Here is a 17,250-nt window from a genome sequence, read left to right on the forward strand (position 1 = left end):
GGATCACATGTTGGATCTGTCCTTTGGAAACAAAAATACAAGTAGGTCCAATAGTAAGGAAGAGGCTGAACAAATTGACGTATGTTGATGTGGTGCAGTATTTGACATCTGTGAAGGAATGCTTTAGGTTGCGTAAAGATTAATTACAAAAGGAGCAAGTTTGAAAGGGGTGGTAGTAGTTTGATCACATTGAAATGACTGTGGAGAAAGACTTGGAAGAATGGGCACACACAGAGGTTGCTGATTGTGATTCTCTTAGAGAAAGATTAAAGGACAGTGGTATGGAGGAAGTCACTGTTAGAAAATCCTGTACTCTGTGTCTTGTTAGAATACATTCAAAATACTAAAATTTATTTATTGTTTCAAACCACTTGCTCTGCCTTAACCTCTCTAATTTGCAATCACTTTTAATGGTGCCTGAAATCAGCCTGTTGACTTTTCTTCATGGTGTGGACCTCTAAGGAGAGAACCCTGGCTTCCACTCTCTAACCTGTGCTAACTTCCCGAGCTCTCTCATCTATCCCTCTTACTTCAGCCAGGTACCAGCCAACATCCTTAGTTCCTTTGCCCTTTGGCATTTCATCTGTGCCACTTCAGGCTGACAGTTGAGGGAGAAAAAAAGAAAACACGTATTATTATTATTATGACATACTAAGTTTGTGTCACCAGCTGCCACAGCTCCCTTGCATCGCTCCACAGCCCTCCTGACCTCTGTTCAAGTGGAAGTGGCATCTCAGAGTTAATACTGCCACCTCTGCTCTCTAGAAGTGAGTGTCTGTCGGGAAAAACTGAGCTCCAAAAACTACTGGCCACCAAACATTGCATCCTTCCATGTCCTCCTTTTCCAAGACACTCGGGTCGTCCATGCTGGAGATTGTAGCCTGGCTTGTCCCCTTGTCAGAGTGACAAAGAGGAGTCATGTAGCCCCCTCCCTGCCCTGCCACCTGGATTACTCCTGCTGTCTCTTGCTCCACTTTTCCCATTTCTGCATCCCCAGTAGTAAATGCAGTGAGCTGCGATAACTTGTACACTTAGCTCTCTGACCTTTCTGTGTTGTTCTCTTATTGACATTTGGCTTGAATGAAGGAAGGATATTTGGAGACAATAAAGAGAAAGCAGCTGTGAATTAAAGAATAAGAAGACCTGAAGAATAAAGATAAAAAAACAAGGGAGGAAACCTAAAAACTACCTCGATTTTCCTGGCCAGACTTGGAGGAAAGTAGCAAACACATTTCACTGTGTTTGCTGAGAACAGATGATGCTTCATTTGTAAGAACTGCCAGACTATTCCCTGGTGATTTCATGGCTAGAGTCACAAACCTGGTTGTCATCCTGAATATAAACAAATGAAAAAGCCTTGATTTGTAAGCTAGTGCTCTCCAGACATTTTCTGTCGATTTTCAAGTTCAAGCTGAAGGAGTGATGTTTTCCTTTTGACTCCTGTTCTGCAGTTCTTCCTCACCTTTTTCTCTAATGAATGTCTTAATATCAAGTAACATATTTTGAGAAATGCTGAAGGACAGAAATAAGTCATGGCACTGGAAAGAAAAACAGAAAAGGGCAGTCAGGGTGAATGATTCACAATTAACACGACTACCTGTTTTGTTTTTGATTTTTTAAATCCTTTTTCAGTTGGTTTTCTGAGTCTATACATTTTGAAGAAGGCAAATGCTTTTTCAAAAGGAAAGTTATTTTGACTAGTGATACTTTGGAAGAAATAAACTATTCTGTAAATAAGTATAGGCGAGTTGTAGTAGCAGGTTTTCAGGGTGTGCTACGGGTTTGTTAGGAAGGATTGCTGTGGATTCCCACTGTCTGAGATCTCCTCTCTTATCCTCCTTTTCAGTGGCAGTCGACTAGGAGGCCTGGTCACTGTGCTGTGCTTCTTTTTCAATCATGGAGAGGTGAGTAGTCAGTTGTTCTCAGAATCACTTCAAGAAATACAGGTTCCTTCTGAAATTCAATTTCAATCTATTTGGCTTTTCTTAAATATAGGATGTTGCTGTTGTGATTCAAAATTTACATGCTAAATTAACTTCGTTACCATTCCACAGCTGTTATGTCTCCTATGTGACATATATCTTAGGTATTTGAAGAAATAGTGGGTCTGTAGAATTTTTTTTTTTGAATTTTAGAAGGTATGAAAGTCATGTTTTAAGAAAATAGATACAAGCCAGCCATAGATAAGGTTTGAACTGTCTGTGCAGAAGTTACTTTTTCTTATAGGAGTGATTCACTAAGTTTTTACCATAATGTGTTAAGCAGATGTCCTTTGCAGAATACTTCGTTCTACCTGGACATTTGCAAATGTCTGCAGGCTTTTTAAAGAGAGCAGCGTTGCAAAGGTTGTAGTCCTGGATCTAGGCTGTTTGAATTCAGATCCTGGCTCTGGTGTTTATTTAGTTGCTGTGTGAACCAAGCAGATCCTCTTTATCTCTGGTGGTGAATGGTACAACGGTATTACTGGTCTCTTAGGATTATTTCAGAGAATAAATGAAATTATATGTGTAAAGTACCTAAAGCAGAGTTAGAAATATGGTGATTGCAATGTAATTGTTAGCTTGGTTTATTAATAGTTTAAAGTTATTAGTAATTTAGTTCAGATTAAATCCTGTAATAAATTGAAAGCATCAACGAATTCCTTCTCTTAAATTAATCATAGTTGTAAATGAATTTCTAGTGAAATATCTTTGCCCAGATCTCTTTCATGGAAAGTTTAGCATGAAGGAAAGCGTTTATACATTTATACATTTGGTTTCTGCAGTATTTGAATATGTACATGTTAGGAAGGACTAGAAGTAGTAATGCCCAAACCTAATGCAGAGTTGAATTTGGACTACTTTTTAAAATCAGTAAATTACTAATGGAGATTCAACTAATATGTGCTTAGAGTCATAGAAATGTAAAGCTGCAGAAGCTTTGTAGATTACAGCATTTGATAGGTGATCATAGCATGACATCGTAATTAGTGTAGTGTGAGTTCTGAGCCAAAAGTGAAAAGACAGAGAGAAAAGAATGATTTTGCTTTTCTTTGTGTGGATGCTGCACATCATGCTAGTGTAGACCATGAAATATGTTGACGTATAAATTCTTGTGAGAATGAGCTAAGAAATGGGAACAGATTTATTAAAATTGGAAGAAGCATTGTATAATAGCAAGATGTTGGAGACAGGGAATGATTGAGAGTTGTGGAGCCAAGACACAGTAAGGTGGCTGTTCAGCCAGAGGTCTGCTGTGTTCCATATGCTGTGCTGTGTACTGGGGTTGTTACTTTCTCATCTTACATTTTCCTTATAATTTGATTGTCTTGTGACCTGCACATCATTTCTTAGAGGGGACTCAGACAATTTGGATGATTTTTTTTTTCACTCGTAGAACTTCCTCTTGATACTTTTTAGCTATTTATGTATTTAAACATGTTTAGACATCACTTTGTTCAGAAAAATTAACCTATCATCAGAATTCCTGTTTTACTGAGAAGGTCAAGTAGATAGTTGTACTGATGTGTATCTCTAACCTTGGAGTGGATAAGTTACTGTACCCAAGTTGGGAGAGAAACTGGCCCATTTGGGCAGTAGCAGGGAGGCCATCATAGGAACAGAGAGTGATGGATTAGGTCAGGCAGGAAGGAGCAGACTCTGGTCCCTGAAGGTCACTGTAGGATTGACTAAAGCAGATGGAAAGCTACTGAAGGAGGAGAGTGACATAATTTTTATATTAACCTGTAACTTAGTGTAAGTACAAGATGTATTACTGGTTTAGGCTGTTGATTGATGTGTCTCTGGATTTGTGATGTTATATTCAACCTTGAGAAACTCAGAAAGCTCCAAAAAAGAAGGCAAGGTAACATGATTTGGCAATGAATCTGCAAATACGTGTCTGAAAATTAGTCAGTGTTGCAGTAGAAATCCAGATAATGACATCCTGAGAGACAGCCCTTGTGGGTTTCTCGTCTTGTTTGACATCACTCTCCAGGCTGGTTGTGTGTCCCAGTTCCTCTGGCTTGCCCTCGTCCAGTTCCTAGTGCATACCATCCCTTCTTCTTCTTCAGGGCCTTTGCATGTGCTATTTCCCGTGCCTTTTTTCCTGCCCGCTTGACACCCCACGCCGGCACACATTTCCTCACCAGCGCCTGATCAAACCCTAGCTATCTGGAATAGCTAGACATTTCAGCTAGCATTGCAGTGGTAATTTTTTTCCTTTTGCAGATCTGTGTTTCCATTTTGCACAATTTCTCTTTGGTTTTAAGAACTTTGTTTAGCACCGTGGTGAAAATCTGTTGCCAAGAAATTCCCTTAGGCATTGTGTGTAAAAAAAAAAAAAGTCCTTATTTTCTCATCATTTTTTGAAGTTTCTTTTTTGCTGGATAATTTTAGATTTATAGTTTTATTTTTCAGCACTTTAAAAGATGTCATTCTATTGTCTCCTAGCTGTTGTTTATTAAGAAGCCAATCATTATTTTTATTGTTGTTCTCCAAATGTGCCTCTTCTCTGGAGGGTTGAAGGTTTTTTTCTTGCATTTGCTTTTATGCATTTGATAGTGGTAAACCTAGATGCACTGGGCTTTTATGTAACCTGCTTGAGTCACTGAACATCTTTGTTCAGTGGTTTGATTTTTTCCTTAAATCATTTGGGGACATTTTTTGGAGGTTTTAGCAGGGGAGCGCAGCTACTCGTATACCTTTGAGTGAAGACCGGTCCTCCTCTAGCAGGGATGGTCGTCCTCTTCGACCGAGCGCGAAGCTTCGGGAGGGACGCACATGGAGCGGAGAAGGAGGAAGGGGACACCCGCCTAGCCAGCCAGATCAGCCGAATCAACCCTGGCGATCAGTGGGGTGACAGATGTCGCAGCCAGATCGCCCTCACATCCACATTTGGGGACATTTTAACCAGTCTGTTCTCTCTGGATATTTTCATCTTCCCCATTTCCTTTGAGCATTCTGATTGTGTGAATGGTCCATGTTGTTGTTTGATATAGGTCCTGCTTTTTTTTCTTTTCTTTCATTTTTCCTTCTGTGTTTCCCTTTGAATATTTTCTCTTTCTCTGCTCCAGATTTCACTGGTATTTTGTTTTCTTACCAGGTCAGACAGAACTTTTCATTGTGTTTGTGGCTTTTGCAGGTTTGGTGTATGTACTTGGAAAGTGTGTTTTCTACTGGTTCCAACAGGGACGGCACGCGGCAGGCCCATTCCTGGAGTAGGGAGTTGTTTCCATGCGTTCAGGCAGATCAACAGCTGTGCATCTCGATTTGAGCAATGTCTAGTTCTTCTGTAAATCTTGTACTACAAAGGCCGTGCAAGGAAAACATGTTTCTGTATGTTTCCCTTTACGTTTTTCATCTTGATAAGTTTTAAGCCCCACGAAAAATTCTAGGTTCAATTATTCTCTTTTGGTTTTAATGTTTTGCTGTATTTTCTTTTTATTATGTACACACTTGAGTGGACTTTATCCTTATTTGAACAGAGACATGATGGCCTGAACTCTCTAAATACTAAATGTTGCTGCAAACAAGGACATTGTCACACACAGTCACAGTGATTTTATCACACCCGAGAAGCTTACCTCAGAAATATGCAGTAGCACTTGAATATAATTTATATCCAAATTGCTAAAGTTATTCTAATAAATAAATCCTGTTATGATATTTCTTGGATCCAGAGTTTGATTAAGGATCACACATATTGCATTTATTATTTTGCCTAAAAAAGTTTATTTTGAAAAATTAATTTTATTCATAAAATTTCTATAACTTTGACATTATAAGGAATTTAGGCTTACTGTTAGTTCTTCATTTTGGTGAAATTCAATTTATTAATCCTTCATGCTTATTACTTTTTGTATCCCAATTTTAAAAATTCCATACCTGCTGTAGAACTTAAGATTTCCTCATATTTTTTCTTCTGGAAGCCTGATTTGTGTGGTTTTCATGTTTTGGACAATAGTCTATTTAAACATTCACGTGTAGTATGAAATAGAGTAAGACTCCCCTCCGCCCTCTATCATCCAGTTGGCAAGTGATTGCATGTTTTTAGGTTTGTTTCTAGACTTACTTACAGTTCTGCTCCATCTTCTTTTTCTTAAGCTAGAATCACTGTGTTAAATATTGTAGCTTTGTGAATTTGCTATCTGATAGTGAGTTTTTCAGTATTGCTATTGTTACACCAGGTCCTTTGTGTTTATCTCCACATGTTTTAAAATCACCTTGTCACCCACTTCTTCCTTGTCCAACGTATATGTAACCTACTGGAATTTTAGCTGATTATGTTGAATCTCTAGAGATCAGTTTGAAGAGACTTGACATCCACATCCTAAATAGTTGAGGAATCTTCAATAAGTTCATGGTAAATGGATATTATGGAGAACCATTTCATGGAATTTGAAAGCTTTTGCATCAAAATAAACTCAAACTAATTTGTCATATATCTGCACAGGACTTAGTGTGAGGCATTAAGAACAATTAGATACTAGTTTGGAAAGAACTTCTATCAGTGCAACCAGATTTCTGCTAAAATTAAAGCGCAGCAAACATGAATGTTTTGCTGATATTTGAGTAAAATAGTGAAATCACTGATGTTCTAGAAAATATCTGGGGACAGTACCCTAAAGAAATCAGCAGTTAGAAATGGATTCTGTGGTTTAAGAAGACATATAATGAAGATAAAGCCTGCAGTAGCAAGCCATCCACATCAATTTGGTGGGAAAAAAATTAATCCAGTTGCAAAGGGGAGGAATAGGCCGCTTTCAACAGATGGAAGGTCATGTATTAACAGACACATGAGAAAATGCTCGGGATAGTAATCAGGGAATTTTCAATAAAAACCACGGTGAGGCTTTACCTATGCTAGTTACACTGGCTGTCATCCAAAGATGAAACAAGCAAAATAAATAATAAACATCCAAACAGTCCCCAGCAAACACTGACAAGGATGTGGGGAAAAGGTACCCTGATCCACCATTGGTAGCAGTGTTAACTTTTATAGCCATTGTAGAAGACACTTCAGAGCTTCCCCAGAGATCTGAAAATAGAGATTCCTTCTGATCCAACCATCCTACTCCTGGGGATTTACTCGAAGGAAATACAAAGAACCACCTGTATCCCTGCGTTTATTGCTCATATACAGAATAGCTGAAATACCAGAATACCTATAGCTGAAATACAAAATCAACCCAGATATTCATCAGCTGGTGGCTTAAGAAAATGTGATATATCTATATCTGTATATACACACACACATGCACTATATAATGCTGTTCAGCCATAAAAAAGAATAAAACCCTGTCTTTTGCAGCAAAATGGATGTGACTGAAAATCATTTTGCTTAATGAAATAAGCCAGGCTCAAAAACACAGATGTCTAATGGTTTCTCTGGTATGTGGCAGTTAGGATAGAATGCCATAAAAATGTATAGGAGTTAAATGATCTTTTTGGGATGGGATTGTTGTGCTTAGTCCTTGTTTGTACTCCTGTTGCACTGCGGCCTTCCTGCTTTTAACTTGTTCAGAGTTATGATTTGTTGCAAATAAATCCTACAAATACAAAATGTATTCAAATTATGTCTCCTGAAAAACTGATCGAGGGGAGTGGGGAGAAGGTTTGGGGGAAGCCAGTGAGAGGGGAAATGGGGTTGTTTTCTTGAAACTGTAGCTGTGAAATAGAGAAAGTCTATTTATATTAATAACATTGAAAAATTAGCCCTGTTCATGCCCTGATTGAGGAGGACCAACAATTAGCAGCAGGGATAATTAACATCTCATTTGGTTCCATTTAAAATTCAGACTGAAAATTAAAATGAAACAAACTTTCCACTAGATTTGTTATACCTAGATCAGCTACAGATAAAACATATTTTTCAATGGACATTTGAAACAAGTGAGATCAAGATTCAGAAGCGTTTTTTGGAAGAATTGTAACCGAAGACAAAGACAGAATGTAGCTGTGCTATTGTAAGCCCAAGGGGAAAGCACTCTCAAAGCAATGGCTACGAGAAGGGGGCTGCAGGCCAGTCAAGGCAAGAGCACATTATAGAACTCAATTTCTGAAATGGGAAAGCATGCTAACAAAGTAATAATATCTGATGATTGAGGAAGTATTCTCAGAAATTTAGCCAGAGCCTTAGAAAAATGCCCAGGAAAGCTTTGCCCAGGCTCTGCCTCTTCCTTGACAGTGGTCTTGCTCACTCTGCTCATCATACCAGGGTGTTTTCCCCCAGTTTTTCAGCAGGAATTCATCAGGCTTCCACCTGCCAGTTCTGTCTTGGCTCTTCCTAACTCTTCAAAATACTCAAGTGGTACCCAGTTTGCTTCAGTTAAGAATGTAAGAATAACTGAATTGATATGATAAATTTCACATTATTTAGGGGTTGACTAAATGGTATCATTTACAAATGTGCCTCAAATTTAGTAAGAACTTATATTGAAAAATGTATGTGATTAATTTTTTGTGTGAATAGTTTTTCCCTCCTAATTACATTTCCTGTTAACCATTCCTTCATATTAACCATACTAACCATCCCTGCAGTTTTGGACACAGCTCTTCATTTACTTCTTTAATTTCTCTTAGCATATTTTGTTTTGCCTATGTTTGTTAGATTAATTCTAAGGCAGTTTATGTGCTTTTTTTAGAAAATGGTATTCTCTTTTTGATGTGTCCTTTCAGCCTTTGAACATGGCTTTTTTTGTCAATAAAAATTGTTCCAGGATTGTCTTGTACTGTCTTGTCCCCAGATATGGAATCAGCTATATTACAAGAAATTTGATCCTATTAGTGGAAAAATAGTATTTGGAGACCACAGCCTAGGTGCATGCTGTGCACAGTGCTACTTGCATGTAATTGTTTTTAGTTCCCTTTTTGTGGAAAGCTAGAAAAATGTGTTTTAGCTGCCTGTTTTTAAGGCAGAGAGACAGAGAGAGCATTCCCATCCACTGACACCCTGCTCCTGCTCCCCCCTTGCCCACAGCGGCCCTCTAGCAAGAGCAGAGACTTGGAGGCTGGCGCTCAACCCAGTTTCTGCATGGGCAACAGGAGCTCAGTTACTTGAATTGACAGCTCTCTCCCAGGGACTGCTTTAGCAGGAAGCTGGAACCGGAAGATGAAGGTGGGAAATAAACGCAGGCACTGTGGTGTGGGATGCATCCTAACCTGCATTTTAACTGCTAGTACCAATACCTGTCCCCAGAAAATGCATTTTAAAAATATCATTAATTCATATTGATTCTTCTAATTCTTACCTAGTGTTATGTTCTTCCTTTTGCTGCTCCATGTTTGTATCTCTCTACACATCTTAAACACTTACTTGCTTTATTCTATAATACAATAAAGTGCTTTTTTCAGAATTACTACACTAGTACTGATATAACAACTTATTAAATAAGTGTATTTGATTAAGGGAATGAAAAGTAACTGAGGATAAGATGTCATGATATATTGGAAATTTAGAGAAAAAGATATATGTTTCTTTATGTGGAACTAACATAAATTCTATAGAAACATAATGAAGCTAAATAATAGCAGTTGCTTATCATGGCAGTATTAATCCCTGCGTGAGGCAAAATTGAATTATCAGTTCAGATGGAAAATATGTAACTTGATAATTGAGCCACTTAGTAGTATTTGGTACAGAAATAGGCAAAAACGCTAACAAAGCAGCTAAGTTAAATACTTACCAATTTGCAGTGTCATCAGAAGCACAAAGCCCAAACTAAGATTAGGGTCTACCCAGAGAGTGAGACCCTTTAACATAGATATGCAAGCCATCACTGATAGCACGGTTTTTTTTCTTTATGGTTTTCACATAACTTGTAGGATGCTTATACCTGTCATTCTCTAAAGAATGGTGGCCAGGTATCTTTAATGGGAGTACTCATAGGTATAGTGTTTAAGGCTTTATGATAGCTAGCATTAAGCAATATAAAGCAACATTACAACTAATTCAGCATAGCAATAGTTAGAGGTGGGCAGCTTTTTTTTTTTCCCCAAAAGATTTATTTGTTTTTATTGCAAAATCAGATGTATAGAGAGGAATAGAGACAGAGAGGAAGATCTTCCATCCTTTGATTTATTCCCCAAGTGACTACAACAGCTGGAGCTGAGCCAATCCAAAGCCAGGAGCCTGGAGCCTCTTCCGGGTCTGCCATGCGGATGCAGGGCCTCAAGGCTCTGGGCCATCCTCAACTGCTTTCCTAGGCCACAAGCAGGGAGCTGGATGGGAAGCAAGGCTGCCAGGATGATAACTGGTGCCCATATGGGACCCCAAGCTTTCAAGGTGAGGACTTTAGCTGATAGGCTATCATGTTGAGCTCAAGGTGGGCAGCTTATTTGAAAGACATTTTCCAGAGAGAGAAGGAAAGATAGAGAGAGATTTTCCACCCACTAGTTCACTCCCCAGATGGCCACAGTGGCGAGACCTGAGCTGATCTGAAGCTAGGAGCCAGGAGCTTCCCCTGGGTCTCCCACATGTGTTGAGAAGCCAATGACTTGAGTCATCCTCCACTGCTTTCCCAGGCCACAAGCAGGGAGCTGGATTGAAAGTGAATTAGGCAGGACTGGAACTGCTGCCGATGTGGAATGGAATATCTGTGCTTGCAGGTGGAGGGTTAGCTTGCTGCTCAATACATCACTGTCCCTGGACGTGTGGTGGTTTTTTGTTTGTTTGTTTTGTTTTGTTTTTAACAATTTGTTTTAAATCCAAAAGTTATCAAGTCAGAAATCTTGGGTCAAACCTGAAATATGCTCTATTTTATGCTAGTGCTAACCACAATTTATAGCCCAATACTTCTGTTTATTCTGAAATCATGAAGAGAAAGTAAGTAGATTATGCTACATCTCTAATATTATCAGCAAAATATTTGAAAGGAGATATTGGAAAATAAAGCTGGCTGTTGCTAAAATTGCTTAGATTTTGGTTCATGAATGAATTATTAAACAATTCATTTTCAATAAGCAGAAAAATAAAGGAAAGCCTGCTGCCAGCCATCTTTAGACAGTATTCTGTTGCAGTCCTGTGCAGTGCAGTGAAATGTGTGTTAAACATGGCGTGCTACGTGACAACAGCTTCTACAGCTTTTCACTTTGACAACAAATTTCTCATTTAATATGCACCATACATTGCACATTTGTATAATTGTTTTTGAAGTAGGTCACATGTATGTGTTTTTTCTTTAATTTTTAGTTTGCAAGATACTACCTTCAACAAACACTGCCCTTTTAAACTTTGACATTACATAGACAAGTAGAAGACTTTTGTGTTCCATCTAAAATTGTAATTAAGAAAAAGCATTTGTTGAAACTAAGGGTGTGATTAAACCAAATTTGTTGACTGTTTTCAAATTATGTGGGGTCATCTGAAACAGCAGTTATGTCCGTGGCAGATGCTGTAAAGCAGGCTGTGTTGTCGGAGAAGCCTTTAAAAGCACTGCCACGTGCATTTGAATTCACTAGCTCTTCGCATTCTGAAGGAGGAAGACCTTGTTCTTATTACAGTCCTGTAATTGGATGTTCTTATTCCTACTTCGGGGGATTTAATTGAGCTTGAGAGACCTGAATGACTTTAGCTAATAAATGAATTATGAGAAATGTCAAGGAAGTTGAATCTGGGTAACAAAAATTGTTTTTGAACACTGAATGAGGAAAATTCTCCAATGTATGTTAAATATTTCGGGCATTTTCTTGCTGCATTTGCAAGAGACTATTAGTTTTATAATTTTTGGTTATGTATCTTACTGTCAGTCATACTAAAATTTCTGATGACTGCAGGATTTTAATATAGGTTTATTTGAAAGAGTAACAGAGAAGAAGAGGCAATTGAGGAGAAAGAGAGGCTCAGGGAGAGAAAAGTAAGGAGTCAGGGAGGGAGAGAGAGACAGAGAAAGAGAGAGAGAGGCTTCCTTGTGCTAATTAACTCCTCAGATGGCTGCATTGTCCAGGACTGGGATAGGACAGAGCTCTGGGACTGCCGGCACGTCTCCCATGCGGGTGGCAAAGTCCTGAGTACTTGTCATGTGCATGGACAGGAATCTGCATCAGAAGCCAGCGCAGCTGAGAGTTGAACCAGTTCTCCGTAGAGTGCTGGCCAACACAGAGCTGCTGCTTAATCTGTAGTTTTTTAAAGTTGAATTCCAGTAACTATAATATGCATTATCAGGATTGTTTTGTGGAGTATAGTTCATTCATAAATAAGTATTTTTATCAATTTCTTAGAGGGTGGTCAACTTTAATAGAAAAGGAAAAAAATATCCCAGAGTTTTGTAGCATTAGTGTAAGTATCCAGTAATCTGAAGTAGAGCTAAAAAGAAGAAATGTATTTTCAACATGGTCTTTGCAATTCCTTTATATTCTTGGTATAATCAACAGTGCTTGACATGAAGACTAAATGATTTCTTGTAGTGTTGCTGGCTTAGTGGCAGCCATTCGATTTGCTTACATTTAGTGCAGTGGAGTTTTCTTTAAGTGGAAAGGTGGATTTTTCCTATTTAGAATATATTCAAGAACTTGCCTGAATAATAAAACTCAGGGACTACTTTGTTAATTATGTCTAAAGTAAATTTTTTGGAAGGCCTGATGCTTGAATTTTTTTTATTTTTTATTTATTTTTTTTTTTTTACAACTTTGGCGGTTTAATTCCTTTTTCATGTTTGTAACCCAGAGTTGCTTGGGCAAAGAGGAAGAAAGAACAAAATGAAATGTCCTTCTTTTGGGAACACAAATTCCAAAATAGATGACTGTGAAGAATTCTCAAGTATTAGTTATAGGTAGTTCTGCTGCAGTTCATAGGAAAGAAGGCAATCCGCAGATAAATAATTATTTAAAAAGAAACATTTCTGATGTTGATAGAACATGTTTTTGCTTGAAATGCCCTCCCCCTTTCCTCTTAAGGTATGGTTGGAGCTCTGTGACAGCTCATGACTTACCACTTGGCGTGTCTCTCAGAGATGCTTCCTTCCTCAGTTGGCTAGTTTTGGAAAGTCTGATAGCTTAGTAACAGACAATTTAAAAGTGCTTCTCCTTGTGTTTATAGTTAGCAGCTTCTGCTTGGTAAGCCTTAGCTAGCTACTGTAACCAGTGTATTGTATCACTGTACGCTCTGCATTTTTTTTTTCAGTGTACCCGTGTGATGTGGACCCCGCCTCTCCGTGAAAGCTTCTCCTATCCATTCCTTGTGCTGCAGATGTTGCTCGTGACTCATATTCTCAGGTAATTTTGACTTATCTTTAGGTTTCCTTTTTTTTTTTTTTTGCCTTTAAGAACTAAATATTCATGCATTTTTGTAATAAAAAAACAACATAATTAAAATGATATTGTTATACTGAATTAGTAAAAGCTGTTTTAAGAGTATAACTTAATGGGCCACTGTGGTGGCTTAGCAAGCTTATCCTCCTTCCTGTGGCATCAACATCCCATATGAGCACCAGTTTTTGTCCTGGCTGCTCTGCTTCCCACCCAGCTCACTGCTTGTGGCCTGAAAAAGCAGTGGAGAATGGCCACAAGCCGTAGGACCCTGCAGCACTTGGGAGACCTGGATGAAGCTCCTGGCTTCTGAATCAGATCAGCTCACTACTGGCTGTTGTGGTCATTTGGGGAATGAACCAGCAAATGGAAGGTCTTTACCTCTGCTTCCCCTATTTCTGCCTTTCAAATAAAAATAAATTCTTTTGTAAAAAGTATGACTTAAAAATAATTAAACCAAAGACATTTCCTCCATGTACTTTCTAGTCCTCTTTTTCTTAGTGGTCCACAGTAATTACTCATGTGCAGCAAATTCACTCTGATTTCTGTCAGCTGTCCTTAACCAGGCAGAAAGAAGGGGAATGATGGCCAGTCTGGAGTGTGTGTTGCGAGGTATAGTCCCTTCGAATGAAGAATGGTTTACAGAATCATTGTACTCGGATTCATTAACATGGGAAATTTGTTTAGTGCCTCTGAGAATCAGATAATATGTGTAGAAAGGAACTACTTCAGTACACATAAGGTGTGCCAGGAAAAATCTTTCCAGAAATTTAGGATTTGATTGGATTTTGCTGTGTTCATCTGTTTTATCTCAGTAGAGCCGAAAATGATTAGCTCCCCTTTTTGTTGACAGATATTAAGTAAACTTATTACAGAAGGTAGTAAATAAAACAAAATGGAGCCCATAAAAATGTAGAGCAAAGCTTGATCATGATAAATAGGCTGAAGGAGATGTGGATTAAGAACTGCATTCATGACTGTATAATGGAGACTATCGTACTGGGAAGTGAAGGTACATTGCAGTGTGCATCTCTACTCCCTAATAAAAGATGGACTCCCAAAGAAACAGTTAACTAAACCTTGACAGTATGGCACTAGATTTCCTACCCTGGCCTGTGCCTACAATGCCATGATATAGCTAAATAGCAGTGTGTTAAACTTGTAACTATTAGTAAGGGACTATATTACTGTAAGAATTTGGAAGGGAGTGGTAGGATAGAAAATGGGGAGGGAGGAAGCAAAGGGAAATCTCTAACTACAAATCTGTATCATGGAAAATAATAACAAGCTGCATTCATTGATCTGCCGAGTTCATAAGAAAGGTGTTGAAGTCCACAGCGTGAGCCCTCTTGACCCATTTCCTTGGTGATCCACAGTACTACTTTCAGTCCTCCTAGGTAGTGTTCTTACAACTTTCACACTGTATGGCCTGGGGGTGGCTTTTGCAGTAGCTTCTTGAAGTCTTTGACGCTTGAGTCTACCTTACTGTTCTCCCCTAAATTTTCCTCTTATCATATGATTGAAAACTTCTTTAGCACTTTCAAATAGGTGTACTATTCTCGGGGTGCCATGAGACAAACATTTCTGGAAGAACTGTTGTTCTTTGAGAGTCTTGGCTTCTCCGCTTCAGTGTTTGTATGCCTGTTTATTTGTGTGTTTATTTGGTATGTCCCATCCACATTTCTCCCATGAATGGCAGGCAGTAGACTGTCTGTGATTCTTTAATTCCTGCTCCTCTTCTGCCTATGCTTTTGTTTGAAACCCAAAGACTATTAGAAGCTTCTTACTGCTGCAATAACAGATCATTACAAACTTAGATTTTATCTTAGACTGTAGGTAACATCAAGGCTGGCAGGGCTGCACTTCCCCTGGAGACCCGGGTGGGGAGAATCAGTTTTCCTGCCTTTTCTAGCTTGGGAAACTGCCTGATTTTCCTGGCTGGTGGCCTTTTTCATAATTGAAGCCAGCAACAGTGGACTGTGTCCTGCTCTAGTCAGATGTCCCCTCTGCCTCTCTACCAAGAACCCTTCAGATTGCACTGGCATCCCCTGGATCGACTCCCTTTCTTAAGGTCAGTCAAGTGATTAGTCATCATAATTGCATTCACAGCCTTACATCCCCGTTGCCAAGCCGTGTAACATATCTGTGGGTTCCAGGCATCACAACAGCACCATCTTTGCGTGTTGTTATTCTGCTGACCGGGATGGGCTGCTGCAGTAGGCTTTGTTCCCAGGTGCTTCTGTGGCAGACTCTTTTCTTGACATTCTCTTTGGTCTCATGGTCATTTTCAGCCTCATTTACCTTCTCCCATCATTCCTGCCTTTATATTCTCTTTCTTTCTTTCTTTTTTTAAATATTTTTGTTTTCTTTTTTCATTAGAAAGAAATGTAAGAATTCCATTCTTCTGTATCACCATCATTCTCTATTCTTTTATGAAGTAGACCCTTTCTTGTTCATGTTTCTGGGCACTTGAAGCTAAAATAGCTGTTGTTTTCTTCAGATAGTGTTTTCTATTAAGGATTTTTATTTACGTGTTTCAAAGTCAGGGTTATAAAGCAAGGGAGAGACAGAGAAAGATGGCTGGCTCACTGCTTAGATGACCACAATGGCCAGAATGGGCCAGGCCAAGGACAGGGGCCAAGAGCTAGATCTCCCATGTGGGTGGAAGGAGCCCCAACACTTTGGCCATTTTTGGCTTTTCCCAGACTATAAACAGGGAGCTGAATCAGAAGTGAAGCAGCCAGAACATGAACAGATACGGCACCCTCTGAAATGTTGGTGTCATGGGCAGGGCTTAACAGACACACACAGCACTGTCCCTTTCAGGTTGATCTTGATCTTCCCCATCATCCCCATGGCTTTCTGGATTCATTCCATGGTTGGCTTGATTCTTCCTACCTGGTGTGGCTATTGCTGGTTGACTGGAAATGTGGCTGCTTTCATTGTGCCTGGGGTGGCAGCTTCTTTCTCAACAGTTGCAGTATTTTTGCTGGGGAGACCACATTCTTGCTTATAGCTAACTTTTTGCTTTTCTTCTGAAGGATGATAACTTTGTCTCTGTTGGGTATCCACATCGACTGGTACATTATCCTTTTTACTGGCATTAGTCTTCTTGGCCATGTGGCTGTGGAGCTCTTGGTTTCCGTCTATATTTGCCACCCTGTGGTGTTCGAGGGAGGTGGTTTGAGAATGGCTGGAGTCAGTGAACAAAGACCTGGCTAAGCAGTATGGTGCTGATGTCAGCTGCGGTGTGGAGGGGTGCTGTTATAAAACTGGAAAAGGAGTTATTCTGTTTATACTATGAATCATGTGAGGTAACTAGTATATTTTATTTTAATGAGTTGGTTTTGTCTAGTTTTGAGGTTTAAGAATTTTTTCGGAAATTTTAAGAATTTTTAAGCATGCTCCTTTATATAAATCATGTAATTTATAGCTTAGTCTTAGCTTTTCTTGATTTTCATGGCGCTGTGTATATTTCCACTTCTGTTATCCTGAGTCGGTGCTGTGTTGATCATACCAGCACCACTTGGAATTCCTTGCTGTCTGTTCATTTCTGTTTCTTCCTAGTGCATTCTGTACCCAGTCTCCAGATTAGCATTAAATTCTACTCACAGATCTTTAATGTTTCTTGTTACCTAAAACATGAAGATGATGTTCAGTATTCAAACGTTGTAGAGAAATGCTTTATTTTAGACAGTGATTTTTATGTTTTTGGTTGTAATGTCTAAGAGCTAAGAAATAAATTTTATACTGTGGTCCAGTAAACACCTATGTGTGTGTCTGTATACAATTACAAAAAGAGTTTCATGAAAGTTTTGGAGTCTTGCAGAACAAATATTTGAAGTAGAGAGGCATGTCACTATAGTATCCAGTGCCTAGGTAGGCGTATCCTATGAGAAAGATCTCTGCCTTGTCCAGGCTGCATGCTCAGTTGGTTAACATTCAGACTCCACTTATGTGTATTGGCTGTGTGCTAACTCATAGATTTAGGAGAAAAGAAATCATCACTCTTCACCTCTTAAAATAA

The 17,250-nt window shown here is 39.0% G+C and overlaps 1 protein-coding gene across 1 annotated transcript in view; it reads left to right on the top strand.

Moving 5' to 3' along the window:
• Positions 1-17,250, top strand: part of DPY19L1 (dpy-19 like C-mannosyltransferase 1) — an 83,663-nt gene that overhangs the window by 31,548 nt on the left and 34,865 nt on the right. The window contains exons 7-8 of the mRNA XM_040964979.1: positions 1,847-1,904; positions 13,099-13,190. Of these exons, the coding sequence (XP_040820913.1) occupies positions 1,847-1,904; positions 13,099-13,190 (150 nt within the window). The remainder of the gene's footprint in view (positions 1-1,846; positions 1,905-13,098; positions 13,191-17,250) is intronic.

This window comes from Ochotona curzoniae, unplaced genomic scaffold (genome assembly GCF_017591425.1).
Source record: "Ochotona curzoniae isolate NIBS_2020 unplaced genomic scaffold, NIBS_Ocur_1.0 scaffold_3835, whole genome shotgun sequence".
Lineage (NCBI taxonomy): Eukaryota > Metazoa > Chordata > Mammalia > Lagomorpha > Ochotonidae > Ochotona > Ochotona curzoniae.